At 45.4% G+C, this 27,374-nt stretch overlaps 1 protein-coding gene across 1 annotated transcript; it reads right to left on the bottom strand.

Moving 5' to 3' along the window:
* Positions 1–28: 28 nt before the first annotated feature.
* On the bottom strand, positions 29–27,069 carry LOC130193519 (cyclic AMP-dependent transcription factor ATF-6 alpha-like). The gene is made up of 16 exons (XM_056414014.1): positions 26,899–27,069; positions 26,196–26,272; positions 25,807–25,885; positions 25,132–25,229; positions 24,230–24,353; positions 23,768–23,971; positions 22,080–22,249; positions 16,051–16,236; positions 15,789–15,880; positions 14,053–14,184; positions 12,724–12,819; positions 12,525–12,627; positions 11,740–11,804; positions 10,507–10,618; positions 7,006–7,090; positions 29–1,568 (listed from the first exon to the last, which is right to left on the bottom strand). Exons 1-16 carry the CDS (start codon positions 26,996–26,998, stop codon positions 1,372–1,374), a joined length of 1,920 nt encoding a protein of 639 aa, XP_056269989.1. The 5' UTR covers positions 26,999–27,069; the 3' UTR covers positions 29–1,371.
* Positions 27,070–27,374: the final 305 nt, after the last annotated feature.

Below are 27,374 nucleotides of genomic sequence, written 5' to 3'. Positions count from 1 at the left end.
ACAAACCCAAAATGATACACACAAAAGGTTCTAGTAAAATCCAGTGTTTATTTTGTTTTTTTGCACAGAATAGAATACGACAAAACCAAAACATCACTTTTTTTTTATTGTACTTTTTTCTTTTGGATGCAGTAAAAACAATGTGGTAACCAAAAAGGAAGAAATAAAATTACACACACACACACACACACCAATGGCCTGGCTCAAGAAAGAGGGCAGATGTTTATGGGCATTTGTTGAGCTAAAACATATCCATCTGTACAAACATAGCGAAAAGAAAGCATAGTATGTTACTTTATCAACATACACAAAGAAGTACATATTTTGATCAAGTATCATTTGTTATAAATTCCCATGTAGTGCAAATCTTTACAACAAATTAGTACGAAAACATTTTCTAGTAGGTTGCAATATCAATATAGGTTCAAGTGCACAAAATAAAAGTGCAACTTATCTCGTGGACGGAGAACTCAAACTATGCTTTTCACTCGTGGTTATATGTCCAACATTGCCCTTTTTAGCTCAACGGTGAAGACATCGGGTTTCAATGCGTAGATGCAGATGACATTTTTGGAATAAAACCTCGGGATGGCTAGCCAGTAAAAAATACCCTATCGTTCCAATATTTATGGTACGTTTCCTTTCAATCCACCATATATAATTTTATATATACAATGCCATTTCGTTAAGCTGAATAAACTAAAATTAAAAAGTACACAGTACTTGCACAGATCACCTGACTTCCTGAGTTTACTGAATGCCTCGAATTGCGGCGTCTATTTAATCTGGCCTCTGTTCCCGTTTCACCGTTTTTCACAATTCTTTGTATTTAGAGGAGGCCAGCAGAGTAAGAAGAGACCCCCGCTTCGTAGCCTCGGTACAAACACAGATGCCTTCCCGCTGAGGTCAATCATCATCTGTGTACAACCGTTTGCTCCCGGAATTAACAACTCCAAAAGGAAAGCTCAGACTTGAGGGCCGCTGCTATGGGGCGAAAGTATTTGTGTGATGACGGGGTGACTGAGGGTTCAATGCCCAGCCCCCTGCCGTTAAGCGATGACCCGTACGTTGGGCATCTGGGTTGACGGGGGGGGGGGGGGGGTCGTCGTTGCCACACAAGGAGCGAGCGTCTGCTCGGACCCCGTCGCAGACATCAGCCCGGATTAACAACGCGGCCGACTGGTGTGGACGATTTGAGCTACCTTTGCATTTCATTAAAATATAAATCAAGTCAGCGGGAGTTCACCAGATCTGAACCGTACGTCATCACGCGCACCACAAATACAATTGTCAACGGAGACCTCATCCTCCGTGTGTCTTCGTGGATCCTGTCGAGGAGTTCTAAACAATAACCGGTGATGTTGAGGCATCTTACGCAGACCCCATGAGCACGCCGACGGGAGGCGCGGCCTGGCCGTCCGTCGAGGAGTGCTGGTAAAACGCCTGCGTGCGGTTGACCCGGAGCAACGGGGGGATGCTGGACGAGCGGATGTGGAGGATCCTGGTGTCCGTCACTTCGCAGTCGATCTGCATCATCACCTCGTGGTCTTTGTCCCGTATGACGCTGTCTGGAACGGGAGCGAAAGGAAGCGGAAAGGTTGTCGTTAGTTATTGTTGACCAATTTGCTCCATCAGAAGTGGATTTATACCACGGCTAAATATTTTTAAATCAACTCAAGACGCGAATAGCGCTCGCCTCGGTAATCACTGGCAGGTTCTCCGTCACGCGGGTTGCAGAAAGACATGATAAGAGGGTATTTTTTGGGAGTGTAAAGGGGTTGTTTTTGAAGAAAGTTAAAGGGGGGGGGGGGGGGGGCTGAGAACTGCAGCCGCAGAGAGGTAGAGGCTCGGTCACACATGGAGTCCAGAGGTGAGTCACTTTCTGGATTTCTCCATCATAGATAAACAAAACAGCCCTAAACACATGCACATTTGAGAGGAAACGTGTGTGTGTGTGTGTGTGTGTGTGTGTGGGAGACAGAGAAAGACAGAGAGAGCAAGACAGACAGAGACAGACAGAAACAGACAGAGAGAGAGAGAGAGAGAGCGAGACAGAGAGAGAAATAGAAAAAGAGATGTAGAGAGAGACAGAGGTAGAGAGAGAGAAATCACTGGTCAGGATCATTTCGGCTTGTTGTGTTCAGAGAGGAAAAGAGGAAAGTCTGGGGAGTTCGAGGTGGATGTTGATGAGTTAGGCTGTTGTGTTTGGAGACGCCAACACGCCGCAGTCCATGATAAACACGACGCTTGTTCTCAAACAGAAATACATTTTCACGAGGTCATCCTGATGTGTGACCTGCAAACAGTTGAACCGCTGTGGCTGGTTTATCTTCGGTCATTCTAGTTTGGGAAGAGACTCTCGTTTTGTGATCTCCTAAAGCTTGGGGGAAGAACATCCTTCCTTTTTGTAAGATTATATATTTATTTTAAAAAAAAGAAGCTATTACCAACATGGTCAAGGGTCCCTGGCGGATTCCCCCTCTGTATGTCGGCGAGAGACGAGATAACAGCGGCGTTCCCCACGAGTCCAACCTCAGCCAGACTGAGCGCTCTCTTCTCTGACTCACAAATGGGGCTGAAGAAAAAAATACTTTAGAGCGCTGCGAGTTCAAGTTCAAATCCGCCGTCGCTTTCCAGACGCCTGGGCAAGACATCAGCTTCTTCTGCCTCTCGGCAGGATTTCCACAGACGTTAAAACTTTATTAGATGGTACAAAGACACAAGATACAATAGCTCCTTCTGCAGCCAGAAGACTCCGCGGATGCTCTCATCATCATACGGGTCGTGGACGCAACGCTCGAGCGTGAATCCATCTGCTGCCGCGCTTCCTCTTTTGCACCTGCGGGGGAGACGGGAACCTTTCTCATGGCGTCAGTGATTCAACAGACGTGTCCGGAAGCCATCTCCAAGAACGCCTCCGAAGTAGAGCTAGAAAAGTTATTCTCTGGGCATCTCCATATAGACGGACCCCCTCACACCCCCAGGGGCCTCTTATTGCTGCACAGGCAGTTCACACTAAACTGCTCTGACGTGACCAACAAATCCAATCACTTTTTCTAAATGATGAACTGAAGTTCCACAGATGGGCAGCACAAAGTGTCATTCATCATCCAAACGCACAACATATGGATGGGACGAATGTAATGCAAATCCTGCCAGTTCTGGTGGATGTATAAAGTCATAATAATGAAACAAGTATGGAATAGATGTAAATCCAAGGGAATATTGGAATTCAAAGGAATGTTAATGTTGTGGCTGCTTGAGTGCTCACACATTCTGTGCAATGATGTAAGAAAAGAAAGTTATATTTATTACCCCTCACCGAGATGACTGCACCCCATCATTTCTATATAAATACCAAGTCAGACCGGCACACACACACACAACGAGGACATGTACACGTTTCTTCTTTTCTAAAGTCAGAAAGGGAGCAATTCCGTCAGCAAGTATAATCGCAAAATTACAAGGCCAATGAAAATAAACGCGGGGTGTAATCGGATGGCGATGAGGTCGACTTCAACGATCACGTAAAACGACTGATCCAGAACGCTTTCAAGACATTTGGAATTGGGAAATTCTGCCAATATATACATATTTTATTCATTGAATGATTGAGAGGTTCTACAAGAAGCCAGTGTCAGACAGTAAAGCAATGTTTTACCATTGGATAATTAATATCACATAGCTAATCATTATAATAATAATAATAAGCTTTGCGTAGAGAGAATTAAGTCGTCCAAAGCAAAAGAATCACTCGCAGACGTTTGTTTGCGGGGGCGGCAAAGGGTTAAAAGTTGGTTTGCTAAGAGTGCACTTATTTTCAGAGCCCTGGATGTTTGTTTAGATTAGAGGAGTCGGAAAATGTAACCCCCCCCCCCCCTCCATCTTCTTCAGTTGTGCCGCGCTCCACCTTGAACCCCCCAGTTTGCCACAGTGCTCAGAACCCCCACGGCCGATCCACCTGTAAATGATGTCACCGCCGGAAAAAAAACCATTCCTCCCCCCCCAAACATGTCGCTTCTACTTGACGGAGCTACTTTGGAACTCCGGGGATGGTTAAATAAACAAACCCTCCGAGTCCTTATGTGGAGCCGCTGCTCAGAGAGAACCGAGGCGGTCAAGGTCGAGTGACAAAAGGCCCTAAAGAGCGGAGACGGAGCCGGCCGACGGCTCGCATCAAAGTCTCCCGTCTCCGACGGTCCGCTATTGACCGCGACAGGAAAAAAACACTCCTTCCGGATTAGTGGAGTCTATCCACCTCCCCCAGATGAAAACCATTTAGTGCCTGTGGAGGAAGGCATTCCTAAAGGAGAGCAGCAACAGGGAGCTGGAAATAATTATCCTCCACTGTGGAGCGATGGAGAGAGGAGGAGAGGACAGTGTGGGGCTTTTCATTTGACCTTAATCACGTCAAAGTTTAAAGACAACACAAATATGAAAACGTGTCTCGACACACGGGGCTTCATAGGTGGGCGTCAGTGGTTAGCAGGTCCGTCTTTCAATCAGAGGATCGGCGGGTCGATCCCCGGCGAGCCCTCGTCGATGTGTCCTTGAGCGAGACACCGAACCCCAGATTGCTCCCCGTAGCTGCGTCTGCGGTGGATGAATGTCAGCTGAATGTAAGGCAAAAGGTTGAAGGAGGGCGGGGACCGAGGCGGGTGTTTACAATCCCCACCGATGGCGTCGGCCATCTGTCGGCGTGCACTTCAGCTGAAGTCCTGCAGGCGGTCAGGTCATTGAGGAATACCAGGAGGGGCCGTTGGGCCGTCTGAAAGTGACGCTACCGTACAGACGTCTATGCTTAAAACAAAACGGCTGTTAGTCTTTTCAAAAACAACAACAACCGCATGTACTAGCCAGCCCATTAGCTGCAAGACTTTCGGGACACAATGTTTCTCGTTTGCTGCCAACTGTAGCCCTCCGTGACGGATCAAGCACATTGAAGGGCCGTTCTTTGAGCTACCAAGAATCTTTCCAGACTCGATATCTCTCCCTGAATGCCACCTTTGTTTGGCCGTTTCAACAATTAGCTGAAAAGGAGGTCTTGGATTTCACATTGTCTGACCGGCACGGATCGTAACATTCCTCCCTGACAAGACCAACCGAGAACAATGTTTACTTTCACCAATCTTCATCTCCAACACCCCGCCCCCCCCCGGGAAAAAAACGTATTCCCCATTGGCCACGTCTTCCCTGCTGTTATTCCACGGACACCCTCCTCTCAGAGCCGGTTGACTCATCGAATCTGGTGCTGGTGCTCTGCCTCAGACTAAATGTGGAGATATCAGAGGAACAGGAGGATTTGTGATAAGCACCAAACAACAACAGCAGGCTGTGGTCCTAATTGCTCGCGCCCGACGTAAACACAGGCCCTCGTCGGCGGGTTTCCTTTCAGTCCCGCAGGCTCGGTCAAAATCAAGCCACCTGATAATTAACTGCAGCATTTGGACAAAGAAGACCTCTTTCCACTGACACCTCTGATGACCGGACTTTGACACCGCGTATCGATAATCCGGCAGATGTATGAACCGTGGAGAAAAGCTATGATGAGCTCATGGAAACATCTGCATACTTCAGTGATTCATAAAAAAACCCCAAAAAAACAATTTGGCAACAAATGCATCATATCTAAGTCCAATGTTTTTGTCGATTGAGTGTTCAGATACTGAGGCGTACCTCAACTATACCATTGTGAAAGTATTCAGGAGGGGCGATCTCACTGAGGCCAGTCGGTCAAATAAAGGGCTGATAGCATCTCGGATGAGCCGGTGGAAACCACCTTCCCCCCAAAGCACAGCCAAGCGCGCTCCGATTGTCACCCACAATGACCAGATGAGGACTGCGATGGTTCTCTTTCAGAGGAATGGAAGCCGTCTGGATGAGCGTTGACCCTGCTCCGTGACCTGAAGAGGACCTGCATCCTATATGTCCAGAATCATAACACTTTAGTGCAACATGCTCATAGTTAGCCGGCTGTAGAGGAAACATACAACACTTCAGACACTGAACTCTCCCTGTGAACTCTCCTTCACCATTACCAAGTTGTTTTAAACAAGAGGTCCACAGCTTAAACACTGGATGTGGATCCTAAAGTCAGATATTCCAGCCCTTTTCTCTTTTCCCGTTGATGGCACACTTTGGACTGGAACCAGGTCTGGATGATACAGACTTTTTCTCAAGTGCTTTGTACCAACTTCTCGTCTTTGTTAATAAATAAAGTTGTATAGGAGACGGATGCAGTTCAAGAGATGTTATTAGGGATAACAAAGATGTGGTCGCATTAAGTGCCAGCATGAAGGCATTTTTAAATGTTTTTCTTAATAATATATTTCTAAAAAAAGATATATTTGTAATATAACTTTGGTAAATCGAACGAAATTCACAAGTCGCAGGCCTCAACTTCATTATTTTCATCACAAAAAAAGAAAAACTGAATGGAAAGGAAATGGCTGAATTGAAGTAAAAAGGGGATTTCTTTTAATGCTTGTGACTGTGTGTGTGTGTGTGTGTGTGTTGACTGGTGGCTGTGCAGACACTTGACGGCATCGCTAAATGCTACAGAAGGCTTCATCAGAGGCTGAAGGACATAACAGAAACTACAAAGGGCTCAGAGGGAGCTGGGGGGGGGGGGGGAGCAAAGAGAGCATCTAGTAACAAGACGCCAGAAGTCTAAGAAACTTTTTGGCAAAGAAAATCCTTCTTTTTTTTTAATCCTTTTTTTGGAGAATTGATTCAAGTCAAACAGGCAACACACGCTCTACATCCAAGAAGGTAGATTTTGTAAAACCACATACCATCACAGATGAAAAAGGAGATCAGAACCTCCTTAATAGGTCTAAAAAGCAAAAGTGCTCTATTTGGGTAATGGGGGTGTCAAGTGTCTGACGGCACAAGTAATGCATTCTTATAGGGAGACGTGTTTCTGCTCCCAGCTCGCCTTTCATCTGTTCCACCGTGCGGAGCGACCACACTCGCCAACTGGTGCATCTGTGCTGCAGTGCGTACCGTTTATGTTCATGGCTGGCAACACCACAGACATCTTGGGTCGACTTCCTTTGTTGTGGCTGGTGGCAGGAAGTAGAAGATGATCCTGAGAACAAAGGAGGAGAAGGTCACCGAGAGGAAAATACAACGCGTTTTTAAAGGCTATAAAAAAACGGCCGCCTGTGTGCTTCAGCCGGTTGTTGTTCAAGAATTGGAGTCGAGTTTGAGGAGAAGTCCCCTGGGACATTCTGAGGTTATCAATGATGGAATGGTCATCTGGGAGGGTCAAGGGTCAATACATAAGGCAGCAAGAATTCTTAAAATGTAGTCTTTTTATTATGCCTCTTTCTCTCGACCATCGGAGTACATTTTAAAATGTCATGAACCAGTTCTTCATTTTCCAAAGCTATTAAAAATAGCTTTTGTGCAATTCACAAGACAATGAGCAGGAAGGTTTTTAAACGGAGAACACACACACACACACACACTCAATTTGTAAGAAAAGAAGAACTGAAAAAAAAGAGATAAGTTCCTGATGTGAGCACAGTTAAAGGGGTTAATCCATGAGTTGAATAGTTCACTTCCATCAAGTTGTGACCGAGACCAAATAATAATAAAAAAGCCCCTACCCCATAAATACGGACTTCTTTCAAACCACACACCTCAAGTTAGTAACGCAAGCTGCCTCATATAAAAGTCTAAAGCACAGTTTGAGATAAGCCTTCCAGAGACAGTAGTAATAGCACTTATTATTAGTAAACTCTACTTCATGTGTCAAATGAGTGGTGGGCCCCTTTAAGAAGACTCAACAAACCAACTGAAAACAGGTTTACTTCATCTTGTAAAACTCAGCCCGGCTGAGCTGAAAGATGAGGGGGTGTTGATGTGATGACAGGCGGGGGGGGCGCACGGTCTGAGGTTTGGGGAAGGGATTACAGCCGGAAGATAGAAACCAGCATTGTAGAACATGTACAATAAAGGGGACGTATGGATGTGTGGGAGAGGCATATGATATATGTGTTTGAAGGAATAAAGAGAAGTTGAGGAAAAACAGAGCACGTGCGGGAGGCTTTTGGACGTCAATGTTGTTAATTCGTGTTCTTCATAATGCAGAGTGACACGAAGATGTTGCCCTCGGCTTAAGAAGTTGTCCCGTGCAGCGTCATTCGTCACGTTTCTTCCAGATAAAGGGTTGGGTGTGACATAAGCCATTGCAAGGAATAAAGGATCGACTGTAAGCCACCGAAGGCCGAGAGGCTGCCTCGACTGTGTTCAGGAGGGTGGCGGGGAAACAGCAGCCACATTACTGCTCATCATCAGGGGGCCGGCGGGGCTCGTCAAGCTGACATAACAGCTGCAGCTGCCATGACAACAGGTGAATGTTCCTTGAACCCTATGGGACGCGGTCCACACTGAAAGCAGCCAGTGTTTCCACGTCCTCACATCAATGCACACATGCACTGAAACGCCAGAAGTGATGCAAGACCAGGCTGCCCGTCTTGGTCTTGTGTTTTCCATCACCTCACTTTCACACTTTAACAAAAAGACACCGGCGGTGGGAATGGAGCCACCGTGACCTAACAACGGCCATCTTTGAGCGTGCGGCACACTGCAGAGACATCGAGCGCTGGCGAGGGCGAGGGCAGGCCGCCATGAACCTTCCGAGTTCATGGTGGCAGGAAAAAAAAATATGTCAGAAATGCTAAGTGAGTGGCTTTAAAATCCAAAAACAAAATTCCAAATGTGATCCAGAGCTTTGGCAATCTTGTTATAACATCAGACCGACTGGAACATAAAAACAAAAACACACGTTTTGCCGACACACTCGCTGAAACCCGGGAAACAAAATACAGGTCAATAAACGGACTCAGAAAAGCTAATAAAAGTCTGTGAGAATTTCAAAAAGGTCATGCTGGAAAACAGGCCCGTAATCTGTGATCCCCATTTTACTACTTTAGTGCTCGTCATATCCGACAATGCATTTTTGATTCCTGTAATCCTTCCCTCTTATTAAAACCAGGATAAGTTCAGCTCGGCAATGAAAAGCCACCACGAGACCAGGCATGCAGTAAAGAGGGCGTCTATTCTAAAATGAGTCAAATGAGAGCCAGAGGAAGGCAGAACAATCAACACATCTGTTTTAGAACTGAGAAAAGTCAAAGTCATACATTCTGTGGTTCCAGTTTCTCAATTGTGAAGGTCGTCTGTGTTTCTTTGTCTGAAGCGATTGTAAACTGAATATCTTTAGATTTTAGACGGCGAGTCAGAAACGAAAAACTAAAAATACGAAGACATTGCATTGGGCTTCAGGTATTGTGATGGTCATTTCCTCATAACCATATCAAAACAATCAAAGCAACATATAAAAACATAAAACATAATTGAAAAGCCTATTTTCTCTTAGTTGTTAATGCTTTTAAATGGGTTTTTTTATTTTTAAGATTCAATAAATCGAGGTGATTCATTGCATAAAAATGTTTTGGCAGCATGTCAGTAAGACTCCAACAATTGGAATTTCACATTATTATTGTTATTTAACTGTTGATTGAAAGAGAAAGTGTCCAAGTTGTTGAACGGTCTAAACTAGAACACCCTCTGTGACTCATGCACTACAGAGCTGCTGGAAACTGACCGACAGCCACTTGACCTGTAGAGGCCCTCAACTCAGGGACACCATTGTTACCATTGTCTCTGCCGTCACCATGCCAACTAAGGGCCAAACCTATGTGACTGCTTGGGGACAAGGGGGTCTTGATCTTTGACCACATGCTTCAAAACTCCCGCCCACCAAGTAATCCTGAGGATTTAAGGGCTTTAACATCACCCTGAGGTGCAGAGTGAGATTCTGGAGAAGGGACCTAATGTGTTTAAGTTCAGAAACTTATTTTCTGGACACATTTGCGAGTGAAACGTGTCTTCGTTCAGACGCAGCTTGGCATAACAATGAAAACAAAAACTATAATGGAGAGCACTCAGAAAGGATAAAGGTTTAGACCCTTCAGCAAATTAGTTTTCTTTTTATTGATGATTAAGGGATTTACAGTTTGGCGCTCTAGAAACTAACCCAAACAAATCTAATAACCTTCATGTGATTAATCACAGCAACGGGGAAAATGTAAAACAGATTCAGTGGAAAAAGGGCAAAATGAATAAAGACCAAGAGGATTAACAATGACATATGGCCGTGCCTAAAACTCTACAACATGGTCTTGATGATGTAAATGGACCAAAGAAACTGGACAGGGAAGGGGTAGTTACACCCTTAGGCGTGTGTATTTCACCCCCCTCCCCCCTCCACTTTTCTCTCAAATCAAACCTCTCTGCTGAGGAACCGACCTACTGCATATCATTTATGATTCATGTCTTGCCTTTCATGGCCAGTTTGGGACCCGCTTTGAAAGGTTCGAAGGTCGATTGATCTTTGTTTTACTTGAACCACGCTGTCGGACTCCATTACTCCTCTCCAATCATTGACATGCACCACACACACACACACACACACACACACACGTGGAAACTTACCCTGCGGAAAGACACGACATAGAAAGTGTCGCCGCGACGATTGAGCTCATCAAAGAAGTCACTGTAGGTGTGGTGAGGTGCGTAGTACACCTGCAGCTCACTGCCGAGATTCCTGTTGATGAAGAACAACAACAAATATATGAACAACACTGGAGAAATATTCAGAAACCAGGAGAAAAAAGACTGCCATGAATACCATTGATTAAAATACTGATAGTCAATGTTCTGCCAGAGAAATGTAATATATTTGGCACGTTTTGTGCAGATTCAATTCTTTCTCTTATCTCACATTTCTAGCAAAACTCTAATATCAAATAATATCGGATTGTTCTGTCCCTTTAACCCCAATACAGACACACTTTCTGCCTTAAGAGTTAGACATCATTCAATAATCCAACATATAATAGTGGAGCACAGTCAGTTTGCATCTCAGTTATTGAGAGCTGCAACTATAAATTGATCAGTCAATCAACATGAAATTAATCTGCAACTGTTCATTAAAAATGTATTCGTTATTTACAAAAAATGTCAACCACAAATGCCCAAAATGATTTAGTTCAAATGTAAGAATGTGCTGCTTTACATTATAGTACACTCTTTGGGGTTTTAGTATGTCAAAGTAAGCCACTTAATGACATCACTTTGAGAAAATGTGATGGTTATTTTATACAATATTCAGTTTCGTAACCAAGCGATTAAAATCGGTGAATAAAAAAAGAATAAAACAGCAGAAAATCTAAATTTGTCGTAATAATGAGTTGCATCAGCAGATAAATAAATGCTCTGAAGCAGTTCAGCGGGTCAAGCCTCCAAATGTTTCATAAATCAAACGGATTGTTAAAACCGAAAAAGCAGACAGCCAGAAATGTGTGAAAAAAAAGTAGGCAGGGCTGATATTTCTCATTACAGTTCCAGTGAAAAAAGCCCCTTTGGTCAAATGCAAGTGAGAGAAACATACCGGTTTGTTACATCTCCAGTTGCTCGACACAATCTGTCTCCGAGTCGCCAGCTGACAATAAACAAGACAGTCTGCCGCTCTAAACAGGCATCGTTTCACTCCACCACAGTGTTGGTTTACCACACAAGCAGTAGGTACTGTACAGCTTCAGTTTATGCTGCTCCAAAAATGCAGCTTTAAAATCAATTAGGAATTGCTTCTTGGAGAAAACCCAGAAGAAAATTATGTACTTGCACGAATATGACACGGTTACATCGCAACAGGCCCACACTCACTTTTCCTCAGATGTTTGCGTGTAATGAACTGTCACAATCTGGGCACTCTCCGTATCCTCTGCTTTCTGGGAGGAAAGAAAAACAGAATGAGTTACAATCTCTTTATCGTCATGTCAACGAACCTTTAGATAGAGCGGGATAAACTGTGAGCAACGCTGTCACTGTCAAGACTGATCATTTCAAAACAGCGAGAGATCGGCGCACACATTCCAGTCCCACGGTGGATGCTGATGAATCCCTTCTGGAGGGATCTTAGGATCTAAACTGGCATGTAAATCCATTCAAATGAACAGAAAGAGATTTATTGTATTAATATGAAGATATATAGGTTGAAATTCTGTGAAGACTTACAGTTTCCGTGTCTAGAACAGCTCAATGCAGGTGAGAAATAAACATGCCGACACTTCTATTTAAAGTAAAATGAAGAATGGCTTTATATACGAGATGGGCAGCTCCTAATGGATCAGACCGACTGGAACATATTTTGAAAACAAATGAAAAAATGAAAAAAGGGAGGGGCAGGGGCACTAACCCCACCCCTCGGCTCTAAGTGTTGTGTTTACGTTCTCAGGGCTGCCGGATTAAACACAGCCAATTAAAGAGAAATGAGAGGCGGGGAAGGTGAGAGGTGGAGGTAAAACAGTGGTGAAAGAGTTGTTTGGGTTTTACACGGCCGCCTCAATTACAAAGCGGCGTTCACTTTGTTTTGCAAACCCAGAGCGTCACGGAGGTTCTCGAATGGCTAATTAGACGCGCTTTTTTGTTTTTTCCAAAACACGACTTACCAGAATGGTCCTGGTGGGCTTGTGATTGCCGTTACTCATGCGCCTGGATTTGGTCTGGTGCACTTCATGACGGTGGACCCAACCCCTCAACTCATGGGTTAACCTGCAAAGCAAAGCGGGTTAGAAACATTCGTTTTCTCTTTTTTTTTAATGAGCATTTGTTTTTCGTGGGCCACGCATGACAGAGTTCATAACTTACTCTAAGCACTTCGTCGTGTTAACAGGAGGCTGGCAGGACGGGGGTGGTGCGAGGAAGATGGGATCCTTCAACACCATCAGGGCCTTATCCTCAGCGCTGCAACGCGGGACAGAGAGCAGAGAGAGGCTGGTAAACAAACAGGAGGGCGTTCAAACGCTCTCACGGCAATGCAAAACTCCAAATAATAATCTGGACGTTAACATTTCCCGCATGTTGAGAAGATGCTTTGAATGCAAGCCGAGCCAACGTGGCTGCTTGCCCTCTGACGGACTTAAAACACCCAGAGTGGATGGAGTGAGAGCAAGAGAAACGGCACCAAGGAAGAAGCCAGCTTGGCTTCAATGTGGGGGACAATTATATTCCTTTTGAATTCCATTGGTTACGAAAGAGATTCACTGCTTCAGATTCTTAAAACGTGACATGTGCAGAGGTGGCAGAGCTTCAGTCGCTAATTGTATGAACAGGAATGCTGAGAGGGGAGGTGCAGATTCTCAGAAACACGGTCCAGACAGCGGAGCACCACCACCCTGCAGGTCACCGACACAATGCCTCCCCCCGGACCCCGTTGACCTGAGTCAACGCATCGACGAGGGCCTCACGTTCCCGACTCCAAGCGCTCTGGAAACCGTTTCGCGGAGACAACATGTCAGTGATCATAACTCTAACTGGGGGGGGGGGGGTCGTACTAACCTTCCCACACACGCTTTCCTGTACAGTGGGACCACGAGATTAAGTTGCACGTCTCCCCCGTCATCCTCCTCCCGGGTGCGCTCGGTGCCGTCGACCCTTTTGTGAATGCTAATGTGTTCCTTCCTGCTCGCGCTGGTTTACTGCGGCCGGGAAACCCGACACGACAGAAAGAATGGTTCGCGTTAACATGCAACGTATCCGATGCTGCGATCTGACAAAAGACAGGCTGGCGATGCCGTGCAGACATTAGACACTCTGACCACCTTGCAAAAACCTTTCAGGACATAGGGTAGGGGGGGGGGGGGGGGGCAGGTAATGCATCAAAAAAGAATGTTTTTTTTTTTTAAAGAAACCATAAATATATATCCCTCTCGAAAAATAAACTGTTACTGGCAATATCAAGTTGGATGTCAAACTAGATCGGACCCCAATTTCCCACCTGGTATACTTAAAGCACAACTGCAGGCTAACGAGCCAGGGGCCCGGAGGCATTTAAAAAGTAGATGTTTGGACGGCGTTGGTAATCGGCGGGCGCGTGTTTACACACGCTGCAATGAGCTGTACCGATTCAGACCGGGCACAGGTGCATCCGGGTCTGCCGACGCGGCGCCTTGTTGTTAAAGGCGGTGAGCTCGTTACCTGTCGGCCGTCTCGGAGGGGCCGCCGGCGAGGGGCTCGGGGCCCATCGCCGCCTCGGAGGAGAACCCCAACAGGTGTCTGCCGCCGTGCTGCATGGAGATGACGCCGAGCTTGGAGCCGCCCTGGAACAGACTGGAGACACAGAGGACGGGAGAGAGGTGAGGAAGAGAGACGACAGGTGGGATGGAGCAAACGCACCAGAGGTGAAGAACTAGTTACTGGACTGAAATAACCGCCACATTCCATGTGGCCCACTGTGCACAGGAGGGTTTTTTCGTTTTTTAGCCACATAAGAATCTGAACTTTGATCTAGACTGCGTAACCCAAAGCACACACACACTCACTCCGGGTGGCATTTTAATTTCAAAAAGGGATCAGACCGTAAAAGCGAGCATATTTTACATTCCAAAGGAAAGCCCAAACACAAAACACAGATTCGAGCACAGGTACAGACACACAAATACTTCAGCTACCGTCTCAACTCTCAAAAGCAAACTCATTCACTGGTGCGCAGTGACGTCTCCATGCTGAGGCTCGAGAGATCCAGAGAGGACAGATCATCAAAGCAAGCCGGTCCAACAAATAAATGCTCGCATCTTTGTGGCGCGAGCCGATCCCAGGAGGAAACACACGTCTTCCTCACACGAGAACAGAGGCGCCATCGCTGTGGTCTAAGGTGGACTGGAGTCGAGTTTGCGGGATTACGCAATCTCTCCATCTGCTCGCTGGGTGGAGTGAACTCTTTTCGCCAGTGTTTCACATAACTTCTCTTAATGTGTCATGACGGTCAACATTACGAGCACAGATTAAAAAATAATGCCATAAATGCATGATTTACACTCGTGTAGCCTGAAATGAATCACTTTTACATCTGTAAGTGGTAAGAGTTTAGTTTCCTTGCAAGCCAGCAGTCCTCTGAGGCCGATTCCCCCATTCGTCACAAAGTCAATAAACGCTTGCATCAACAAAAACAACAATAACAACAACAGAGGAAAGGAAGATATTGCACCAACAAGAGCCATTTGGCATGGACGAACTATTAGAACTCTACCGATTACCGCTACATCAGTTTCACTTAAAATAAGACTGTTAAAATGTGTGCACTCCTGGACGACATTACAGTGGATTGTGCCACAAGGTTACGATTATAAGGTGATGCACCGTGCTGATTCTCAGGTTCATACTTGCATTTGGGGTTTCAATGAGGTTGCATGTGAAGTGACAGGAAGAGGAGCCAAATCTGAACAACTCGATGAGTCAAATGTTTTCTGCCAGCAAGAAAACTGAGTGTGACGTCTCATTTGTGAGTTTGTCAGCACTTCAGACTCACGTACAAGCACTGAAGACTTTTAAAAGGCACAACATTGTTTAGTCTTATCTAAACTGTTGGCAAAAGCTCCCAAGAGGATTGCTCTAGAATTTATTTTTGTATCCCAATGTGTTCAAGTTAAATGTGGAGGAATTGGGTTTGTGTGTACAAACTACTTCAGCGGGAAATGTTTTGCTCTGTTTTCAATAAACGTTTTTGCGTCATGTCCTACAGGAGAGGCGCGAACCCCAAAGTGACTCATCAGGCTTCCCATTGGTGCTCCTCCAGTAATCATCCACAGTTTGTTGCAGTCGTTGCCGTTGTTTTTTTTTTGAACTGAATCTAAGCTTTTAGAAACTAAATCGGACTGCTGTGGAGACGTACAGAGGGAAATCCAAGGGTCGCACAGTCTGCGCCACAGGCTCACCTCATTGGTCCAAAGTTGAGCATGACGAACATCAACACCACCATGAGACACACGGCTCTCCTCTTGGGGGCGGTTACCATTAGCATGGTGTTCTGCAGGAGAAATTAGGCGTCAGGTTGCATCACAAACATCAAAGCAGAGATTACATACATGCAGAAATCTCACAAGACTTGTGGTGGAAGTTTCTCAGCTCAGGCCTCTTTAGAAGCGCCAGCTGTGTGCAACGGGTTGTCGGAGCGGTGTGTAGCTGCGAGCCTCTCACCTCACACTGCAGGCCCTCCATCTGCATCTTGAGGTTCCCGTTTTCGCTCTTGAGCGTTTCATTCTCAGACAACGCCAGATTCAGACGAGCCTCCAGCGTGAGCAAGTAGTCCTTCTTCTTTTTCCGGGACATGGATGCCGACTCGCGGTTCTTTATCATGCGCTGCTTCCTCTGGCCCACCTTCGACTGAAGAGAGATGAGCGAACGAGACAGAAGCGTCACACAGTTATCATTTATATCATGGTAGTATGGTTATTGTAACACAAAGCATGTTTTTCAATTTTATTCATATGATCGATCTCCTTCAGTGAAACCACTCCAACAAATGTCTAGGATGATAAGTAGGGAACTGAAATCACTCCCTCGCTCTACCGATCGTTCTTATAATTGGACGTACGTACCGGCAGATTTATGAACAAACTGAGATACGAACGCACTGCCCAAAAACATAATGCTTCCGGCCATAGCTGATGCCGGTGTGTAGGCATGAATATGGAATTACACACATACATTAATGCAATAGTATAGCCAATGGTGGAGATGCTTATCCATATTTTCCTGTTTTCCACCCACTCATTCATACTGAGGAGGCCGTTTGTGGCACAACACTGAGAACCTCCATAAAAGAAGTGTGAGAAGGTACGAGAAGTTTGAAAAGGGCGACCGTGACACGAGAGAGAAAACACCAGTAAAAAGATAGAACACATGGCGAGAAACTAACAAGAAGAGGGGTAGAGGAAGCCGACATAAAAGCCGGGGCCGACTGTTATTCCCAGAGAGAGTGCATCTCGGCTGATGGTCCGGTTTACCGCGGTGACCGAATCATACAGACATGTTGAAGATGGGTCTTGAAGTTAAAGACACTTCTGCTACAAATCATGTCTTCTCCATCTCCCAACGGAGCCCTTAAGTGCACCTGATCGAGCTTCTGCTTGAAATTATTTACACCAAAATCCTCCGAGAAGGTCCAGAGGTCGGCCGCAATGCCTCTGTTCTATAGGTGAAGAAAAATGTGTTTAGGGAGTGTGTCACTCTTTGAGAAATGGGTTTACATGCGAGACACAAACACAGAGGCAATATACAGTGGGTAAGGAAAGTATTCAGACCCCTTTCAGTTTTTCTTTTTTAATAAATATGTACAAATTTCTACATTTCAGTTTTTTTCTGTCGTGATGGGGTGCTGAGTGAACATCAATAAGAATTAAAATGTTGGGATTTTAGCAAATGGCTGCAATGAAACAAAGAGTAAAACATTTGAAAGGGGTCTGAATACTTTCCGTACACACTGTAAACGTTACAGGTCTGGATGCAAATAAGACCAGTCTTAGTTGCCTTAAGTAGCATCTTACACACTAAAGTGCATTTTTAATTAAATAAACCGTAATCAGCATTGTTCTGTTTCAGTTTTTTTGTTTATTTAAAGCATTATTACAAATTACGGTTACCTGATCCTCATTGAAAGGTGAGCAATAACAAAAAACGTGAAAATACAGAATTAAATAAATGAATGAATAAATAAATAAGTAAGTGCAAGTAATTAAGAATAATCCAGGGTATTCCTTCCACTGTGAGGAAAGTGACTGAAAACCCAAATAGCTTCAAGCTCAACACAACCCATGTCCAATGTACACAACCCATGGCTACCCAAACACATCCATTGACCATCCAGGCCCCGGCTCCTCCTCTCCTGCCCTTCTCCAAACACAAGCACCCTCCCCAGAGTAAGCCGCTCAGGTCCTGGGCCTAATAGTCCTGCTGGTGATTAAGTTATTTGGATCCCTGTATTTGTGTTCTGTCTCCTGAGAAACTCCTCTGTCTCCCAGGCCAAATCTGGGAGCCGTGCCACTAGCCCGAGCCTGGGAACGCTGCAAGTAAGCAGTTACCAGGGAGTGCAGAGAAGGGGGGACTTCACATCGCCACCAGAATGCGGCTGAGGAGGAGAATGCGGGGCAGACGGCAACATTTTTTATTCCGCAATTAACCTCTCTGGAATGGGTGAGAATGCGGACACTTCAAAACTACAGCTGCTGTGGGAAAAGTCAACAAGGACCACACAAAAAAAAGAAAAAGAAAAGAAAGGAAACTGCCAACGGGCCCATGAGCAGGGCACTTTTCAAACAGCCGCCGTTGCAGAACTACAAAACGGCCTGCTGCGGGGGCCGCAGGGTGTTGCTGAAAGGGAGAATACCTGCTCAGAAACTCTTCAATGCAGGTGAAGAGAGAGAGAAAACAAGTGTTGACAAGCCAACAGATCCCAGCGTGCCGAACTGCCAACTCTCTTCACTCGGCATCCGAAGGGTTACTCCGGGAGGAGGTGTGCGAAGAACCAATAACCTATCCGAGCGGGATGGGCCTTAGTTTAACAAGTTCCTCGTTTTACTGTCGGTCAAAAACACCTATAACTATGGTATGTGTTCCACGAGTGACAGAACTGTGAACCTGAGATGTTAAGTTCTTTCTAAGAGTTATTTTATGTTGCAAATCCCCATTATATATCCCACTATCCACACGCGTTGTTCCAGTTGAAAAAAGCAGCGTGTGTACACACTACGACAAAAACAACCAGATATGGACGACAAAAGCATGCGTTTAAAGTCCAGGCACAGGAAGCTGAACATGATAACTAAATAATGTGACAGAATAGTTAATTTTTTTAACTACACCCTGTTTTTTTCCCCCCAGAGGATGTAGAACCCTCTGGAATTTTCTCACAGTGAAAAATGGGAGGCGGGGCATCCCCATTCGTCTTAAACTCAACTGAGCACTCCAGAGTTGGAGAACCAAACGGACAAAAAATAAAATAAAATGACAGGCGTAAAAAGCATCCTCTCCTGTGTTGGGAGGAGGGACCACCCTACTTGTGGATGGATTTGATGAACCCTGTAATTACAGACAGGACTAGTTTTCAGTCAGTCCCCCCCCCCCCCCTCGCTGTATAGGAGCTCATGACGTGACAGTGACCCAGCTGTCGCAGACGCCTCAACCTGCTCAACACCCGTCTGAAGCATGTAATCGTTAGCAGCCGTGTTAAACATTCCAACTATAGCCCAGAATGCAGTGCTGTGAACACCACGGACAGTGATACGGACGCAACTGTGGCTACAACATGTAGCAACACCTGGCGCATGCATGTCCACTTTAACAGGCATTTCACCCAACCACCGAGGCGGTGCCGTCGGCCCGACCTCAGTGAGGTTATAAAGTGGACGCAGCTGCAGCGGGCCCGAGCGCTCGCGTTCACGCGGCTCGAGAGCCTCTCGGTGGGCCCCGGGAAAACAAACCCTCAAGACCATCGACGGCGAGATCGACCAGTGTGCATGTTTAGAGAGATGAAATAAGACGGTGTTTAACTCTACAATGGAAAACTGAATTTATATGTGCATATTCATACGCCAAAATATATGCATTTGTGGATGTATTCTCTTAAAAAAAGCCGCCTGTGTACAGGTGTTGTAAATTAGCGTTTCTCTACAAACACTTAACCACACATCTAGTTATTGTGCATACTTGTATGTTACAATTATAATGCCACTGTGATGTCCATAACAAATAAAGTCAAACAAACAAACCGTTAACTTTGCTCCCTTTTTGCACACTAAAGGTTTTTTTGCTGCTCCAGCCTCACTTGGTCTGACCAGTAGCTCTTGGTGGCCAATGCGAGAAGTGACATTATGTTTCCTCTCTACTGGTGCTACTGTTACACTATTTCCAATTAATTGTTATTTAAGGCATTAGAGGCTTCAGCAACACATAGTATCCCTTTTTAAATGTTTAAATTATCCGACACAAATTCTGCAATATGCATATATTTTTCCTACCGTCACTGGTAACACTGTTACCACTCCTCTCAGCTGCCCCCCCCCCCCCCCTCCTCTTCATGATTAATATGTGGCCTCTCCCCTTTCTTCCCCTATTGTAAACTTTATTGACTTAAGTGTGCTTTTCAAACGGCCGAGAGGCGTATTTGTTTTGGCCTCCGAGGTTTGGAATTCCTCGTCATTGTTCTCAAAAGTCTGGCTCGAAAAGTGCTTCTCCAGACTTGATTATCCCCAAGATAATTGGACGAGCTCCTATTTTTACAGTCAGGGGTCAACAGTTACCCGTCATAAAACAATAACCACTTGCAAAATTTCGGTTAAGGTTAATCATTAAAAAAAAGCCTGATAAAAAAATATGTTAAACAAACGCAGACGTCAAGATAAATTGCGCAGGCTGGTTAAATAGAACGATGTGACATTAGGTTATGACTCGTGTTGTTTCATGGGTGATCCATCGGAAACAACACAATGATTATTCCTATGAGATGATGATAGCTGATAATTGGATCCAGTTTGTCACGTCAGAAATCCCCACGAATGATTCACAGTTGGGGACATTTCACAAATGTGACACGCAGTGTTCCCCTTAATTTATAAAAAGCGACTCGTGGACAGCGATGCATTTGTACAAATTCACTGCCACGTCAGTTTGAGCGAGGCGGCGAAATGGAGCGAATTTCTCACAGGGAAAAAAGAAAAAAAAACATGTTTCTCAACCATGTGAAAGGTCAGACATCAGCGAGCCATCGGGAATCGCTTAAAATCAACAAGTCACGGCATCTCCCTTTCTTGGAGGCTGATGATTCAGACTGCCAGAAAGATGCATGTGCAGTTTATTCAAGCAACAAAGAGAAAAGATTCAGAAACACAGGCCTCCAAACTCACCCCTGGTTTATAAAAGATTAACAATCTTCCACCTAAATTAAGTCCAGCACGCACATTGAGAGACCTCACCTTTGCACAACAAACAAAACACACTATTGAGGTTTTATTTTGTATTTTTGAATATCTAGGTCAGACAGTGCTGCCCCTTGTACGGTTCCCTAAAAGCTCTGTGATGTCATTACACAGACTGAAGAGAAAGGAGTGCAATGGGGGACGACTTTGTGTTTACTTTGCATGTCTGTGTTGGTCTCCTGTTCACTGCAGCTGTCCTGACATCACCCTGATCCCACCCGCGGTCATCCACATGGAGAGTGGCACAAAATCCCTCTGCGACACCATTCCCGCTGAATGCACCATAAATGCATAACGTTCGTCTTTCCAACGAGACCCCACATGTACAAACAAAACAAGTCAATGGCGATTATCTGTGAATTGTTTGCGGCTCCATAAATGCCCTTGAGGCTCACGGGTTAACGTTTTTCCTTTAAAAAAAGTTTACGCCGACATTAAAGTTAATGGTTTGTGAAGTGACAATAAACACTAAAGATGTTGGACAGGTTCCAGAGTGAACATGGTAACCACAACAACATGGTAGCGTGGCAGGCAAGTGGAAGCACGCCAACGCTGCGACTCGTAGGCACGCAGGCGCCACACACACACACACACACACACACACACACACACACACACACACAGTCCTGTGAAGAGGATTCGTCGTATAAATTGCTTGGTTAGAAAAAAAACGCGACATCCAGAAGAGCTCTACGGCATGAATTAAAAATCCCTCCAAATTAGAATAAAAAGTTGAACTAAACTAAATGGTTGACAATGCTTCTGTGTTTGAGCATTCAGATGTCATTATAGGCCGATGGGGGTATGGGAACACGATCGTTCACCTGTATTTACTGACTTGATTTCTAAGTGAACAAATCTCCCGCCTGTGTAACTCGGCTCAGTCGAAGAAAAACAGGTGGAGCGACCTCGGGACCATGTTGGGTGTGACCACTGGAGGCAAACTGCACCCCTAATCCCTAATCAAATAACATTTTTACAGTTATGTGTAAATGACAGCACCTACGTGAGCACTCTACTATCATGACACAAATAAAAGATCAGTGGATGTCGGGGGATGGGGGCAAATTGTAGGTTTTTATGACCAAAATGTGGCAAAGCACTGTTAAATTCTTTTGCGTGGCCATTAACCCTTTCAAAGTGTGCAGCAGCACTAATCTGGGCTCCGGCTCATCTACACCCCTCTTGTGTAAAGAACTCAACAATGTAACAAGTAGGACGACTCGAGTCGTAAAGAGCGAGGACGGGACTCACGTCGTCATCCGAGGACGGGGCCCTCAGCGTGATGGAGACCGCTGGCGGAGCGGCGACGGGGACGGGCCGGTCCTGGCCGAACATCGGCATGGCGACCACGTTGCCGGTTATGGCCTGTGGTGCCTGGATGTGAAGCACCTGGCTGGGCTGCGACAGCACGATGGGCCGTCCTGACAAAACGAGTGCACAACAACATGCACATTGTAAAATTACGGGTCTTAGCGATACTATAATCATAATTTCTACTGTATGATTAACATTGCTTAACGCCGTCTGTGATTGTCAGTTTGTTCCCATGTTTGTGTGTATGTTCTTATCCCACATTTGTCTCATCTTTGACACTCAACCTGATATTTTATACAACCTGGAAGCTGATCCATCTGCTGTTGAAATCCCCTCCTGCTGCAGATGGTACAGTCCGGACTCTTAAACCCCCCCCCCCCCCCCCACACACTGCTGGTGACCTACATTAACCCCTCGTCTTCAACGGCACTCTGTGTTTAAAGTACAGGTGGAAAAGATGTTTACCACCTCGACCTGTGGTCTTAACCTTCCACATTCCAAACTGAGGGGTGTGTGAGTTGTGTGTGCATAAACACACATAAACACCTGCATGTTGGCCCACATTCATACTGTATACCGCCTCAAAGACCCCTCCCAGTAAGCTTCTGCCAGGAACCATTCTGATCCAGCACCTCCAATACTAAACAACCTGCCAGTGCTTAATGTGTTCCTAATGAATGTGTGTGGTGCCAACGCTGCGTCTTGTGACCGAGCTCAACATCTGAAAGAAGAATTCACGAGGATGACAGTGAAAATAAATTAAAAGCCTTGGGAACACCGGGCAGCCTGTTTGTACTCTGTAGAGTGTGAACTCATCAGTAAATATCTCTAATTTCTTTCGTCCACCTGTCTGATGCACAGGGCTCACTCCTTAGCTGTGGAGATCCTAAACCAGAGGGAGAAGTAACACTAAGCAGGTTTGACTTGACTTCCATCTGGGGTTCCAAAATTGGATGAATTGGCGTCAGTCATCTGCCACCTTGGCCATGACGAAGCAGTCGGAGAGCTAAGTTCAAATTCAAAGTCGAGAGAGGTCAGATACTCCACCCACTTGGGTCCCAGACAATGACATAAGTATTTACATTGGCCTCGGTGCTGTGGATGCAACCAGAATGGTAACCCAGGCAGGCTGGACCACAAAACAAAAATAATGAGGATTTTAATGCATGAAACACTCAGCAGCTCATAAATAGTATTTGGTTTACATGTGGGTCATAAAACAAACTTGTATGTCTATTTCTGAAGGCTGATTCCCAAAATTGGGATTTCCCCTCAAATTAAACCAAATTTGGGCAAAAAGGAGGAATAAAAACATGTTAATGTCAGATTTAGTTGACCCTCAAGTAGGGACCTGAGACAGTGAGGACTAAATATGAGAATAAACTAAAAGGTTATACCACCACCTGCTGGACAAGACACAACAATTCAAGTATTGTCAAAATCAAATTCATCAGAAACGACCAACTGTACTATGGAAATACAATCTCATCTTAAAGAATGTAATAAAAAATACTCTAAAGTAAGGAACACTGCACTACTCACAAATAAATCCAGTGCGCTGCTCTGATGCAATACAGTGTGAGGTGATGCAATGTGTCACAACGTGCTACAGTGTGAGCTCTCACCTGGAGGGGGCGCTGGTTGGATGTTGATCGGAATTTGTTTGACCAGAGGCAGCACAGCGGTCTGCAGGGGCTGGAGGATGATCGTCTTGGCCTGCAGGGGAGCTGCAGCATGAGCCAGAGGCACAGCTGCAATCAGCGGTTTCGATTGGATGGAAACCTTCGGGCCAATCGGAATCGGCCTCTTGATTGGAAGAGCTTGTCTGGCTGTAACGTGGGATGGGAGGTCGGCAGGGAGCGAGATGAGAAAACAGAATGTATGTCAACGCAAGGAAAGGTGATGAAATTTGCATTAACCATGAAAAGTCAAACCATTCAATGTATTTTCTAATGAGAGACCACTTCTATCCGTTTTGTTGATCACATCCCAGAATTCAGAGTGTGCAGTGAAATCTCCCCTGGTCTTTGGACAAAGCGTACGAATATAGATGACGAGCAGATATGCGGTGGGACAGGCTGCCTCACCTTGGGCGATCTGGGCGTTCCTCTTTGGAGCTTTCTTTGCAGGGGGAGAGCTCACAGAGAGGCCGCTGGACTCTGAGCAGACTGAAACAGGAGAGGGCTGCGATTGTGGAGACATGGCTTCGTCCTGGATGGGGAAGTAGAGAAGACTTGTGTCTATCAGATATGGAACTTTTTTCTTTCTTTCTACACGTCAGCAGTAAACAAAAGCAGTAGTTCGGGGACGACTAAAACCTGAATCTGACGTAAAGGGAACTCCGACAAAAAGCTTCATTATTTTGATTTCTGCTGCTCAATACTTAGAAATGCACAGTTCTAAGCTGTGTACCGATTGCCTGTTTTTGCCATCCATACGGGCATCAGCAAACTTGACGGAATACGATTGTCATCACATTCGATGACACATCCGATGACATATGAATCAAGTGTCCTTGTCAATATTCAAAGACTAGTGGACAAAAAGCATGTCCTTGGATTCGGTATGGGGGATTCAGTCAGCAGACGAACGTGTGCAGGGGCCGGACGAAGATGTAACCCATGTCCTTGTTTTGACAACCCGTGAAAACATCTGCCTGCTAAATTATGCTAATGTGGCTGAAGTTGTCAGCACCTTCTCTTTAACGAGGGGCGGGGCACAGCTCAGGCAGGCGGCAAATGATTACTTTGACAAGGTGTTTAAGGCTTTTGTTAATAAAGTGTCTCAAGTGTGTAGGTGTAGTGTATCCAAAAGTAAAGAGCAGCTGTTGATGTTAGGACGCCATCTGGATGAAGCTTTTACTCGCTCCAAGAGGGGGCCCCGTATGTAAATACTCGCCACCAGTAACAACAGGGAAAGATTTGCATTGGAAATACAAGTCAACTGCCGAACACTGAGAAGGACAAAGAGTGGAAGACAAGGGACTCACTTGGAAGAAGTATGGGGACGGGACTTCCACAGAGCCAGGAGAGGGGACGGAGCTCAGAGTGTGGGCAGGTGACAGAGAGTCCACGCTCACCTCACCATCTGGATACACAAGGACAAAGGCGTCAGAAGAATTTGTCATGCACGTCGGCTTATCAGCACAGACGGATATGATTTGCTCTGCCCCGTGTAATCACACACACACACACAAACTCAACACCAACTGTCTGCATGCTTTATTCATTTAGCATAAATCAGTGCCTCATAAATACACACCTCCTTAATAAGCTACACCTGTTGTCTCTGCAAATCAAACATAAAGCACCTATGAACACACTTCGGTGATATTGTCATAATTTCCCACTTTTTTCAAGAAATATTGCAAACATTCTTAGAGGTAGGTGACAGAAAATATATAAAGAATAATAATCTCCGGTAAAGCGTTATTTTCTTCATCGATGGTACATTACACTTAAAACTTCCAACAAAAACAACAACAGTGGACCTGATATTATTCTATTCAATTGCCTCAACATATCACTGTGCAACAGTACATCACATGGGTGACATCATATGAATATCAAACAGATGGATACGGGACTATTTATTTTGTGTGTTCGGTTCACATTTGCTTCGTTTCACGCTGAAATGGGAAATGGGTCACCGTGTGTTGATGTACCTGTGCAGGTGCTGTTGCTGTCCACATCATACCACAACGGTATGTCGATATCAAAGTTCAGGGCAGGAACCTCACTGGCCTGAGAAACCAAACAGCATAAGCAAGTGGCATATGGTCATTTAATTATTGTTTTCTGAGTCATGCATTTCAGAAAGCCGCATGTCAATAAAACTCCTGTAATAACCCCGGTTACTGCCTAGATTATGCCGACTGTGTGTGTGTGTATATGTGTTTGTGCGCGTGTGGGGGGGGGGGGGTGCTGCGGTTTCAAGCATCACGTGATCTTACATAACACCTGCATTTCTGGCTCTGCAGCCACTGATAACGAGCACTTTCCTTCCAGTTTCAGATGATGACAGACATTTACATAGTGAGAGGAAATTACTCACACAGCCGGCGTGCAGGAGGGCCTGAAACAGCTCATCTGCATCCCCCAGGTCGTCCAGCTCATCAAAGAGGCTAATGTCTATGCAACGACAATCGTACGAAAGAACAACATCAAGTCAAACTGCTTTCAGTCCAAGTAGGAGACAAATCCTGCCTTCAGGAAAAATACAAATACTGATAAATGAGAAAAGCTAGTGTAAACGTGTTTATTTTGTATTTATAACCAGACAGTTGTGCAAATGTAGGCAGCTTGCACATTATAAACTGTTACAGGTATATCTAATTACTTAGCCATTTGAAGCATTAAAGTGGTAAAGATAAAGACACTCATCTCAGGAATATTCCAAAACAAGTGCAGCAAACCATCTTTACAGCACAGTGTGCATGCACCGCATGAGCTCCATAGTGTTTCGTCTCCGTGTTGTGGCCCCGTCATGTCTTCAGCCGTGTTGCTCGTTATTATTTACACTCTCGCTCGGCATGTTGCGTCAGATAAACTAGCTGGGGCTAACTGTTCCGACAAGAAGCGTGTGTAAGTACACGTAAACAAACGCAGGCGTGTTAGAGGCGTTTTTGAAACGGCAACCTTGTTAAATATAATATATTTAAAAAGGCACTTTAATAATGACTGGGTCTTTATCTAGTGGCTCGCTAAACATTAGCCTAGCTTCATCTGTTTGGGGAGTACAGTTAACCATAGCTTACCCCATTCTCCTCCGCGGTCGATAGACGTGGAGCCTGTCTCATCGTCCATCACGGGGAACTGTTGATAGTTGTCTAAGTATAACGTTAAGTCGGAAGCCATCTTTTAAATTCATAAGTAAATCGTCTCAAACCAACAGGTTGCGATCAAGCGACGGTGCAGAGGATTCATTAAGGTTGCTGCGGTTCCTGACCGACAGGAAGCAGCACGTGAGGCTGGGGAAACACGCCTCAGGCTCCCGGACCACCAGCACGGGTTCCCCAAGGCTGTGTTCTCTCCCTCTGCTGTTCTCCTGTACACCAACAGCTGCACCGCCAGTCACCAGTCCGTCAAGCTCCTAAAGTTCATGGATGACACCACCCTCATTGGACTCATCTCTGGTGGGGACGAGACCGCCACAGGTGGGAGACTGACCACCTGGTGACCTGGTGCAGCCAGAACAACCTGGAGCTCAACGCCTAAAGACAGTGGAGATGGT

The sequence above is a fragment of the Pseudoliparis swirei genome, chromosome 5 (assembly GCF_029220125.1).
Source record: "Pseudoliparis swirei isolate HS2019 ecotype Mariana Trench chromosome 5, NWPU_hadal_v1, whole genome shotgun sequence".
Taxonomy (NCBI): domain Eukaryota; kingdom Metazoa; phylum Chordata; class Actinopteri; order Perciformes; family Liparidae; genus Pseudoliparis; species Pseudoliparis swirei.
Note: the sequence above shows the minus strand (reverse complement) of the source record. Positions and strands in the feature narration are given on the sequence as shown.

Excerpts from the sequence above, each read along its gene's own strand:
- LOC130193519 (XM_056414014.1), bottom strand. The coding sequence starts at position 26,998 with ATGGCTTCCGACTTAACGTTATACTTAGACAACTATCAACAGTTCCCC. Across the intron at positions 11,805-12,524 it reads AGCCCACCAGGACCATTCTG|AAAGCAGAGGATACGGAGAG; the intron begins GTAAGTCGTGTT and ends CTTTCCTCCCAG. Across the intron at positions 7,091-10,506 it reads ATGTCGTGTCTTTCCGCAGG|GATCATCTTCTACTTCCTGC; the intron begins GTAAGTTTCCAC and ends CTTTGTTCTCAG.